Consider the following 12,142-nt stretch of genomic DNA (forward strand, 5'->3'; position numbering starts at 1 on the left):
AATAGATACACAGAGAGGGGGGAGACACTTGGGGATATTGAGCACAGGACTTAAAATTCCACTCAAATATACGCCCAGTGCCTAAAATAGTGCCTGGCAAGAAATAATTATGGCTGAGTAACCTAATCCAAGGAGGGACATAATCTAATGTATGATGGTGGGGAGCAAAGGTCGAGCGGGGAGACCAGGAAGAGGATACTGCAACAGTCCAAGAGAGAGATACAGCCCTTTTGTGTTCTGACTTTTGTCTGGACCTTGCACATGTTCCACCCTGCCCCCCTGCAACGAGGGCCTCCTTTCCATTCAGCAGCCCCCGCCAGGGCTCCTCACCCTCTTGTGGCCGACCTTCGCCCCCGCTGCCCTCCTCTTCTCTCAGCTCATCCCGCTGTTGGATCCGCTCCACCTCCATCCAAAAGCCATCCATGGACAAGCTCTCTGCAGAGGACGGACGGGAGTGGGAGCATTCGGCTGGGTGTGCTCGCGGGGGGTTCTTCTGCGGAGGCTGATTCGTTGGGCCTGATGTGGGGCCAGAGCTGCAGCAGGCCGGGAAGGGAGGAGAAAAGTCAGGCAAAGCTCTGCTCAAGTGGGGTGTGTCCCGAGGCTTTGTGCTTCTCCAGAAATCTGCCTGGGGCTTCTGGGAGCTGGGCGAGCACCCCGAGCATACTTCTCAGGCGTGACAGCCACACAGCTAGTCTTGGCACGTTGGCCACTTTACCCTTCGCCCCCTCAGAATCACATGGAAACACGTGATGCTGCAGAATAGCTCTGCTTTTCTCCACCTCCTCGGGCAGAGCAAACAGCCTTGGACCCACGTGCAGTAAACGCTGATCAGAAGGAATCAAACCCCAGGGCACGTGAGGAAATTACAGTGCAGCTCCTGATCCATCTCACCGAAACCTTACCCAACATTTCAGTGATCCCCTCCCCACCCACACCCCCTTTTTGTGAATCTGACTTCCACTGCCCTGGTGTCCTGTTTATAACATGTGCCCACGTCGTTTCCACTCTCCTCCAGCTACATCGGAACAGACTGAAGTACCAGATCACATCGCATCAGTCAATCAGATCCTCTCAAGCTGTTGAACCAAGGGATCGAGGGGGTCGGTGTCAGGTACGTGACCTGAAAAGCCATGCAAACATGGTGGGGCCAGAGCAGCCAGTCTCCTAAGAGAAGCAGAGAGCGGACCCTCTGCAGCCAGGGAGAGACAGGGAGGGACGATCACAGCTGGGTTTCCCAGGCCCCTGGCCCAGCCTCTCCAGTTCAGCTGTGTGGTTTGCACCTAGAGCCCCGAATGCCTGCATCTCCTCTTGTGCACAAACTTCTACACAGATTATTTGATTTCACTTTGTGCAGATAATCCCAGAATGGACGATGCAGGTCTCCCAGGTAAGTGCTATTCTGGGGCTTCAAATGAACTTGGGATAAAGTCTCTGTGCTGCCGTGCAGCATCCTTGAGAAAAGGCAGATTGGGAGCCGGAACCCACATGGGCCCTGGGACACGTCAGTGAGACAGGTCGTACACCACCCTGTCATCAGAGAGCAATACATGCCCATTTCTTCCACTAGGGAAGTGCATTCTGCAAATTCTACAGGAATTTGAGTTCAGTAGTGATCCCAGGCAAGACTACAGACCAAGTGCCGTATTTCATCCCGAAACAAGTAAGAGGCAAACAACACAATAAACATAGGCGGTTGGAATTTCTGTGTAAAGAAAAGATTCAGTTTGGCTTTTTAAAAAGTCATTCATAGGAGGCGTGACTTTGGGTGATGAACACACAGTGTAACATAGAGATGACGTATTATAGAATTGCATGCCTGGAACCTATATGATCTTATGAGAATGGCTGTTATCAAAAAGACAACGGATAACAAGAGCTGGTGAGAAGGTGGAGAAAAGGGAACCCTTGTGCACTGTTTGCAGGAGTGTGAACAGGTGCAGCCACTGAGGAAAACAGCGTGCGGGGGGTTCCTCAGAAACGAAAAGCGGAGCTACCATATGACCCAGCAGTTCCACTTCTGGGTATACGTGAGGAGGAATTACAATCACTGTTTTGGCCCTGACCGCTGGGGCTCAGTTGGTTGGGCATCATCCTGAGAAGCAAAGGTCACTGGTCGGATTCCTGGTCAGAGCACATGCCTGGGTTGTGGGTTCAATCCCCCGTCGGGACACATACAAGAGGCAACCGAGTGACGTTTTTCTCCCCCTTTTTCTCCCACCCTCCCCCTCTCTCTAAATATAAGTAAATAAAATCTTCTTTTTTAAAATCACTATGTTAGAGACATATCTGCACCCGTGTGTTCCCTGCAGCATTATTTACAATAGCCAGGACACAGAGGCATCCTGAATCTCCGTCATGGATGAATGGATAAAGGAAATGTGGTGTATAGCTGCCCCGCAGAATGTTTTCCAGCTATAAACAGAGGGAAATTTTGCCATTTGTGACAATATGGACAGGCCTTGCAGGCCGTAGGCTGAGTGAAATAAGTCAGACAGAGCAAGACAAACACTGTACGATCTCTCCTATACATGGAATCTAAAAAAGCCAAACTGGTAGAAACAGAAAGTGGAGTAGTGGTCGCCAGGCGCTGGGAGGTAGAGGAAATGAGGAGAGGCTGGCCAACAAATGCAGACTTCCAGTTACACAATGAATAGTTTTCAGGCAGTGTAATGCACAGCTCGGTGACTGCACTTAAAACACTGTATTTTTACCTGAATTTGCTAAGAGAGTAGATCCTAAATGGTAACTGTGTGAAATGATGGATATGTTAACTGAGCTTTTTGTGGTCACCATCTCACGATACATAAGTGAAGCAAATCATTACACTGAACACCTGAAAGATACGCAATGGCATAGGTCAATTATATCTCAGGAAAGCCGGGAAGAAGCACACACAATGCAAAGGGCACAAATTAAAAGTAAAAAAGATGGACCAAATATGGGGTAAAGGCTAACAAAAATGACAAAGCTATCAATAGCCCTTTCGGATGAAGAAGCATTCTAAATGAACAAACAAACAAACAAAAAACCCCAAAAAGCACTCTAAGGGGGAAACAAGAGTAAACCCACGAAGAACCTATGACAGTTAGGAACTTTTATGCACTTACCAGCATAGCAAACAAGGTAAGCAAGAACCAGCTGGAGTGTGAGACTGATGGAAGCCTGTGGGCCTCATCGCTTGCAACTTCCCCACGGGCACTGGTTTTCCAGTTCCGAGTGTGCAGGTTCTCCAGGCTCTCTCAGACCTCCATGTCTTTGCCTAATTTGTGCCCCCTCTTAAGGCTGGGATTCCCCAATCCTGGCCACCACATCCCTTTTACAGGACATCTGGCCCCTGATTGTTGCACGAGAGACAGTTATTTTTTTAATTGATTTTAGAGAGAGAGGAATGTAAAGAGAGAGAGAAAGACAGACAGAAAGAGAGAGAGAGAGAGAGACATCGCTTTGTTGTTCCACTTATTTACGCACTCATTGGTTGATTTTTGTCTGTGCCTCGACAGGGGATCGAACCCACAACCTTGGTGTATCAGGACAACGTTCTAACCAAGTGATAGAGACAGTCTTCAGTTGAGACTTGGTGAGATAGGGAAAGCATTCCCAAAGCCAGGCCCATTGCGGGAGGTCGTCAGCACCGAGGGAGGGGCCCTGGGAGGGGGAGGGGGAGGGGCAAGGGATGTCAGGAAGTCCCCAGCGAGTAGAGCACAGGGGTGGTGGGCGTGGCGGCTCCCTTCCCAACATCTTTGCCACTTGCCTCCTTTTGTGCAGCAGCCAGAAGCCCTCCCCATCCTGGTCACAAACAGGTCTGGGCCGGTTTGGATTAAGAACTATTGTGGAGCGCCTGCTGCTGGACCCCACGTTGCTTTGGGGGTGACGAAAATGCTCTCAGATTGATTGTGAGGATGGTTACACAACTCTGTGAATACACTAAAAGCTATGGGGCCGTACACTTCAAATGTGTCCATTACATGGTACATAAATTACATATCAGCAGAGCTGTTGCTTAAAAAAACAAAACAAAACAACCATTATGTGCATTCCTCCAGCTACAGGAATCGGTCTGAGGAAGGACACGCTCAGGACTCATGGGAATTCTGGGACATCGACAACGTGCTCTAGACCTGGGTAAAAATAGGTCTCCTGGAGGAGTTGGCAGTCACACACAAAGGGGGTCCACCCAGCCTTAGAACAGGATGGATACTGCACACGGCAATTAAAAAAGAAATCTTAAAAACTGGGACCTAGATAATACCAAGGAGCAGCTGAATCACAGAAGGGTCTTCCACACGGTGCATTTTGCTCGAAATCTCCTCCTCCAGGAGTAGAGCACGGTTTTTAGTGCAGCCCCTTCAACCGATGCTTGGGTGTCTCCACTTGTCAGCATCACAAGGGACGCTGCGATAAGCAGCCTCGTATTTACTCCCTCGCTCTTCTGCACAGAGGTGCCCGTGGAAGAGGGAGTGCTAGGAGTGGAATTGCTGAACCAAAGGGTTTCTTGCCAAATTTTCTTCTGAAAAAAATTGTTCTGTTGGCTGTATCTGTTTGTTTTTGTTTCTGCAGCCCAGGACAGGAAGCTAATTTTGCTCCTGGTGCATACCTGGCCTCCATCCTGTGCGGTCCTGTGCCCTGGAATCCCTGAGGCTGTATTTTCCCCACATCTTGAAGCCCCATTCGTTCGTAGATGTTCCCATACCCTCTGCAGGTGGGATAATGTGCCCGGGGCCAGCGTCATGGATCTGTGTGGTCTTGCTTAGAGGGACCACCTTCTTGGTTTAGGGCTTTGCTGTCACCATGCTGAAATTTGCGATAATTTTTTAATGAGCGCCCATGTTCATTTTGCATGAGGCCCGTCCTGCCAGCTTCTTACCCATAGGCCCTGGCTTGTGCCTTTTCCCCCAAGTGTCCCGCCCACACACTGAGCTTGACTCCGAGTTACAAATGCCTACATCCAGAAACGCACTCAAATGTGGAAAAGCAAAGAAACCTCAGGCCCGTGTGGGCCCAGAAGGAGAGGCAGGGCACGCAGCCTCTCCCTGGGCAACAGCTTGGCCGTTCTCACTGAGCAGAAGCTTGACTGGAGACCGATTCCCAGTTAATTATAAAATTGGCTGTTCCGCTCTATTTATGCTTTTTGGGAAAACTGCTAGTCAGCGCGCCTCCTGCGAGTCTGTTGTCACCTCATGCTGGTGCACAGCTCGGTTTCCTCGGTCGCTTGGAAATTACTGTCATCTGTGTGTTTTCGTGGCAATCTGAACACTGCAGCGAGTAAACCAAAACAAAAGTTATTAACGGTGGCACTGCTTTGGCAGCTAAGCCGTGAGAGGAGAGCAACAATCATTGCTTTGGGTGAAATTTTGGAGATCAGACAGGGGCGCAGGAAAAACCCCAACAGTTCTAAAGATGTCACTGTTCTGAGATCCCATTTTGCGGTGCGGCCACGAGTCCCCTATTTATCTAGAGAACAGGCCACAGCACATCCACGAAATGTGTTCCGAGCTGCACAGAGCCCTTTTCTTGTTGTTGTTTTCAACGTTTTACTTTTTTAAAATTGTTATTTATTTATTTTTAGAGAGAGGGAAGGGAGGGAGAAAGAGAAGGAGAGAGACATCAATGTGTGGTTGCCTCTTGTGCACCCCCTACTGGGGACCTGGCCTGCAATCCAGGCGTGTGCCCTGACTGGGAATTGAACTGGCGACCCTTTGGTTCACAGGCCAGCGTTTAATCCACTGAGCCACACGAGCCAGGGCAGTTTGCAACATTTTACTGATGTACAGCATGTGCAGAAAAGAGCACCAATCCTAAATGCACAGTGTGATGGATTGTCTCTGATTTAGGCATTTCCTGAGCACTTATGGCATGCCTACTAAGCTGTAGATAACCAGATGTCTAAGCTTAGAAGTTAAGAACCTTGGCTCCCGACTTTGCATTCTAGATCTGTCATTCATTAGTGAAGTGACCCCGGACTCTGGCCAGCTACTAGAAAGCCGGTATACACAAGGTGCTGGAGCAGGCATCCCCCACAAATGCTAGCTTGATGGGTATATGTGGCTCTGGGTGTCTCCCACCCGAGACTCAGACAGGACAAGTGACTTGCCCAAGACTGCCCAGCCGGCGAGCAGCCTCCAGCTCCTGTCCTGCAGGAAGCGGCCACAGGCTCACGAGCCTGACCTGTGTGTGACACACACCACCAGACCAGACAGCCGGGGCCACCCACACAGCTGCTCAGAGCTTTCCAAAATGCAAGGGCTTTCTCTACACACACACTCACACACACACACATCCACACCAGCTCATTCTCCCTCCACGTGGCCTGCAGGAGGAGGCAGTGCCCATGACGTCCCTGGCTCCTGTCCAAACCTCCTAGTCACCCTCTGTGTGACTGTGGGCACGTCTCTTTCTTTCTCTGGGCCTCAGTTTCCAAAACTGTAAAATGAAAAAGCAGGGGTAAGGATGGGAGCCTTGGAAGATGATCTTGAGCCAGACCCCTGCCTGTGGGGTCACAGCAGACCCTAGGAACCAGAGGACCATGGGGCAAGGGCAGCAGCCGGAAGGCAGGGCCGAGGAAACCTATGCCAGGCTGAGCACCTGTTCAGAGAACCCAAACCAGGGTGACCGAGGGCCCAAGAATGCTGCTTGTCTGGACGTGCCGGTGGAGGCGTGGCCGGCCCTCCTCTGCAGCCTGGCTTGGCAGAGACTTTCCCCCTAAGTGGCAGATGAGCTCCCAGGGCAGCCCTGATTCCCCTCAGAGGGCCTGCCCTTGCCGTCGCCTCCCGGACTCAGAGGAGACATTGACCGGCCACAGAGCGGGGCAGCGGCTGTGTGAGTGGCTTTCCTGAGTTAAACAGAGGCTGAGTTCCATCTGTGTCCCAGCATCTCGGGTGAGACTTCTCACCTCTCCAAGCCTCCGTGTCGTCTGCCGCGTGGGGGCTAATCACAGCTCCTCTCCCTGTGGGGGTCCCAAGACACGTAAATAAGATGCCTGGCAAAATGTCCAGCCTAGGTTAGGTGCAGAAGAAATAGGAACTGATGTAATAACAATAATTATCACTGCTCTCCTCTGCATGAATGTTCGAGGCTCCAATGAGTTAAGGAGGAGGCTCTGGTCACAAGCACAGGCCATGTGGCTGCAGTGCCAAAGTGACCCCAACACAGGCCCTGGGGGGTCACAGGCACTGAACGAGCTGATCAGGACACATTAACACGACCCCGTGCCAGGCGCTGCCCTGAGCCCGGCACCAGGGTCCTCCGCCTGAGCACCAGCAGCGTTTCAGGTTGGATCATTCTTTGTCCCGGGGGGCTGTCCTGCGCATTGTAGGATGTTTAGCAGCACCCGGCCTCTACCCACGGGGTGCCGAAAGCCTCCCTTCTAGTTACGACAACCAAAAATAGCCCCAGACTCGGCCACATGGCCCCTGGGGGGCAAAACTGTCCCGGTTGAGAGCACCACTTTACATGGGGTAACGTGTGCAGTCCCCGCAAGTTCCTGTTAGTATCATGTCATTTACAGGTGAGAAAACAGAGGCACGCAGAAATTAGGTGACTTATTCGAGGTTACCTGGCTAGTAAATGGTGGGACTGAACTTTGAACCCAGGAAGTCTGGCTCCACAGCTCATGTTCTCAACCACTTCCTCAATTGCCACATTTTTTCCCACCGGTCTGATGCAGCAAGTGCTTGGGGAGGAAATAACACCAGCCTGACCTTGACCCCAGCTCTGCCTCTTATCAGACGAACTGCCCCCCTCATCACAGGAGCCACAGATAGGTCTGACTCCGATGGTGCCCCACCTCTAGCTCAGAATTGCTGGAGCGTGATCTGCTGAGGTAAGATGGTTCCCAGGCGGGGCATGCTGGAGGAGGGACAGCTGATCACACCTGGGGACTTGCCAAGCTGTACTCGGCTGAGCGGGGAACACAGGGGCAGGTAAGGAGCCGCCGGGGATGAGGAGAAAGGAGGGACAGAAAGGGACAGGTTGACCGTGAGTGAAGCTGCCGTGGGAGACATGGCTGTACGGTGTGTGAGGCGATCCTCTCTTTTGTCTCCTCTTCAGACATTCGGGACGTTGGTGCCACCGGCCAAAGCTTTGGGAGTTAGGCCTTGTGGGAGCTGATGCGATGAAACGTCAACACCAGCCTCTGGCTCGGCGTGGGAAACGGCCAACTGGGTGTCCAATGCCCAAAGCTGGTGGTCAAACCCAGTTACAAGGCCCCTGGCTTCGAAGAAGGCACAGGTGAAGGTGCAAGAAAGGAAAAAGAAGACACCGCAGCCTCCCCACTGTTCGGTCCCCGGGCTGCAGGAACAGACTTCCCATAGGAACGCGGAGTTATGTTTGGTCCTGTTCCATGCTTCACAGTGGCTGAAAATGTCTCCCCAGCAAAGACTCCCGAGTGTGCAGGTTGCGTCGCCCCTCTCTGTGTTAGTACGGGATGAAGCACATCGTTCTCAATTCGCTATCCTTCCCTGCTCAAAGCCTTTGCCATGGGACTTTGCCTTTCCTGCTGCTAGAGACAGGTCCCTGCCCCCGCCAACCACTGACTTGGGCTTTGGGCACCTGACGTGCTTTGGCCAATGGAATGTTAGCAGACGGGAGCCCTGCCGAGGCATGACTCATGCCTGTGTGGTGGGGCTGGCCCTCTGCACCTCCCACCACCACGGGAAGAGTCATCCCTGGACGGCTGCAGCGTAGGTCCCAGAGGGGACACATGTGGCACAGACCAGAGCCCCACGAGCACATGCAGCAAGGTCAACCAGACCCACAGCTTGAAAGGGAGCCACCCAGCAGAGCCTAGTCCAGACCAGCTGAGCCTCAGCTGACCGTCAGGCACGGGCATGAGTAATGAGTGTTGCTTTAATAAAGGATTGCTGTTGAGCTCAGGATCATTCGTTACACAGTGGCAGCTGACAGAGACAGTGTATTATTCAATAACCCAAACAGCTCGGCCAGAAGAGCAACAAGCCCACTCTCCCCTACTCACACACCCATTCCCAGATGCTGGGTGCATGCTCCATGTCCCACCCTACCTCCAGCCCCCAGGAGAAATGGCACATTGGGTTCTGAGTCAAGTAAAGGGGGGAGTCGGGCCTCTGAGAGCAGAGGGTGAAAGGCAACCTCGGGGCACAGCCATGTGCACATGGGTGTGCCAGGGAACATGCAGGTCCACACTCTCCCAAGAACATATACACGGCCGTGTGCGTCGACCTGGGCTTACGAAGGAGGGTCTCCCCTCTGCTGTCTCAGGGTTCGCCAGGAAGGGCGTACGCCGGTGCTCTCATGAAACTTCGTATGTGACTATGCTGTGGATGGTGCCCGTTAGGGTGTAACAACCTTACACACGCACAACCCGAACATCAGCCCACAGCCACCCTGCCACCTTCGAAGCAGTCCCTGTGGGGACGGGGTGGAGGCCGGGCAGGGAAAGAGATAGAAAAGGCACGCTCTGGGTTTACATTTTTCAGTGTCATCGTAATGGAGTTCCTGAGATCCCTGCGAGGCAACGACAGACTGGCTCGTTCCGGCAGAGCACGCGTCTGAATTGTCCAGCGATGTGCATCACATTTCTTCCACATACCAATTCCACGAGAGCCCATCACAGGGTTTTTGAGCAAGACTATTTTGTGTCATAGACAACAAGAATGAAAACACTTTGAAATATGATCTCTGTAATTTAGCCTCCTGAGTCAGAGCTGAGGCTGGGCCAGCAGACAGAAACGCACCGGTGTACAGGCTCCCGTCCGCTTGTGAAGGGGAGTGGGAGCCAGAGATATATACGAGACCCGCTGGGCTGAGAGGCTGCAGTCTAGGTGCGGAGACCAGGCCCACAGGCCAGTGGTGCTCAGCCCTGACTGTGCATTGGGTCACCCAGCTGCTTTTCAAACTCCCGGTGCCCTGACGATACCCCAGACCAACTGCAGCAAAAGCCCCGGAAAGGGGATCTGGGCGTCAGTGTTGTTTGAAGTGGCCCAGCTGACTGCACTGCACAGCCTGGGATGGGAAGTGCTGCTGGGAGCATCGATATGTGGCCAGGTTCACAGAACCGCACAGGAGTTTTCCAGAGTGGGGTGGGAAGGCATGGACTGCATCCAAATTCTCACACGGCACTTCTGGGAGGGGCAGCCTGCATGTCTGAGATGACTGGAGGAGATTAAGGGACTGCCCAAGACCTCTGAGGTGACAAATACTCCCAACCAGAAGACCGGGACCAGCCAATCTCCACTACAAGTAGCAGCGTGGCCACCCCGACTGAACTGGAACACAATGCAAATAGCTTGGCACATTTGAACATCAGGTCTCACATTTTAAAATCCTCCAGTTCCAATGTTCTCAAAAAAAAAAAAAAATCAAAACAGATGATAATCTCAGGATCCCTGTCCCAAAGTGACAAAAATTGGCTAAAGCTGAACGGCGGTGGCCCCCTCAAACAGGCTCCCAGGTGGCAGTATGCCCTGTGGTGGTTGCCAGAGAGGGTCTGAAAACTCCCCAGGGGGCTGAGGCTTGCCCCGACCCTTCCTCTGAACAATGCCATGGATGTTAGCTTACCCCTGCCTGAGTCACTTAATCACATTCATTGACATGCTGGGCGATGCAGAGAACTGGGTCAGCCAATACAGTTGCCACTAGTCATGTGTGGCTGCTGAGCCACTTGACATGTAGCTGGTAGGACTGAGGAACTGAATTTTTTATTTTGTTTCATTTTAACAAACTCAAATTCAAAACTGGATGCTTGATTCAGTTACTAGAAAACTTGGATACGTGAATCTACTCTGCAAAGTCTCAATCCTTGCCTGAGAGCTGCTGAGTGAGGAAGCCTGGGGGCGGGCGCAGCAGTCTGGTTTACACAAGCCTTCCTCTGGGTGGTCGCGATGCACCACAGAACCCAGAGCTTCTGCGGGGCTGGGGCAGGGTGACCCCTGGGGGTAAAGGCTGGCGTGGAGAAACCCCCAGTCTCGGTGTGTGATCATGGGAAAGTATCTTAGTCTTCCCTCCCCCACCCTGCACCATGGGGGTGACAAGGATGACAGCAGCAAACACCTGGCTGTGAGGATGCAGTACCTGCAAAACATTTGGCCCGGAGTAAGTGGCCTCACAGATACTTAAAAGCAACACTGTGTTCCAGTCAATGAGCAGCCTACCCAGCACCTAGTGGTGCAAACAGCCCAGAGGAAAGAGCAGTAACCACAGTGGGATGGGGTGGAGGACAGACAGAAGGCTTCCTGGAGGAGGCAATGTTGGAACTCAGTTTTAAAAGAACATCAGGGAGGGAGGGAGATACGCAAAACTCACAGGCAGAGGAACAGGTTATTATGGCGGTAAGTACAAAGGAATTTCCCAGGGTGGGGGTGGATAGGAGCCTGCATTAGGGTTGATAAGAACAAAGTCCAGAAGAAATAAGGGGTAGAGGGGAACATCTTCCCAAGCAAAGTAAAATCAAGAAGCTATAACGGGAAATGCCTGAGCTTTGATCAAAACAAGAATGAAAACTTCTGTACAACACAAACACTATAAACAAGTTAGTAAGACCAGTCATCAGCTGGGAGGAAATATTTGCAAAAATGATGACATGTTACTATCTAGTCTTATAAGAGTTCCTAGAAATCAATCCCAAGAAAAAAACCCAAAAATACAACAGAAAAATAAACAGCAGGCATGAGTGAAGTCACTGAAGATAAGACACAAAAATGCTCCATATGAAAGAAAAGATATTGAACCTCACAAGTCGTTAGGGAAATGCAAATGAAAACAATGAAATATTTTCACCCATCAGATTGACAAACACCACGTTGCTAACACCCAGGGTTGGCAAGTGCCAAGGAAATGACACCCTCACATTCTAATGGCATCTGCGGGCCAACCTGGGTGGAGTCAGCAACACCTGGGGGACGGGGTGAGTTGCAGGGGTGGAGGATCCCAGAGCCAGAAGGAAAGGACCTAGCCCTTCCGTGAAATTCGTGAAATTTGAGCCTTCCCCCTCTGCTCCAGTGGGAGGCCAGGTGAGAGAGGAAATGGGAAGCCAGGTCAGAAGGAACCTGCCCTTTCAGGTTTGCAAGCAAGGGTCAGTCAGGCCCCTCCTGCTGGTGAGAGCATGGGCCTGCCAGGGCTTTTGGGGCAAAGCGGCAGCCAGTCCCAGGGTGGCAGCACCCAAGGGGGC

General features: G+C 52.0%; 1 protein-coding gene across 10 annotated transcripts in view; it reads right to left on the bottom strand.

Annotated features, from left to right (window-relative positions):
- The window catches only part of ARHGAP40 (Rho GTPase activating protein 40), a 34,746-nt gene that overhangs the window by 15,671 nt on the left and 6,933 nt on the right, over nucleotides 1–12,142 (bottom strand). For all 10 annotated transcript variants that reach the window (XM_045194972.2, XM_045194966.3, XM_045194969.3 and 7 more), the window contains exon 2: nucleotides 331–533. In XM_045194972.2, coding sequence (XP_045050907.2) covers nucleotides 331–424 — 94 coding nt within the window. In that variant the 5' untranslated portion in view covers nucleotides 425–533. The remainder of the gene's footprint in view (nucleotides 1–330; nucleotides 534–12,142) is intronic.

The sequence above is a fragment of the Desmodus rotundus genome, chromosome 6 (genome assembly GCF_022682495.2).
Source record: "Desmodus rotundus isolate HL8 chromosome 6, HLdesRot8A.1, whole genome shotgun sequence".
NCBI classification, from domain to species: Eukaryota; Metazoa; Chordata; class Mammalia; order Chiroptera; family Phyllostomidae; genus Desmodus; species Desmodus rotundus.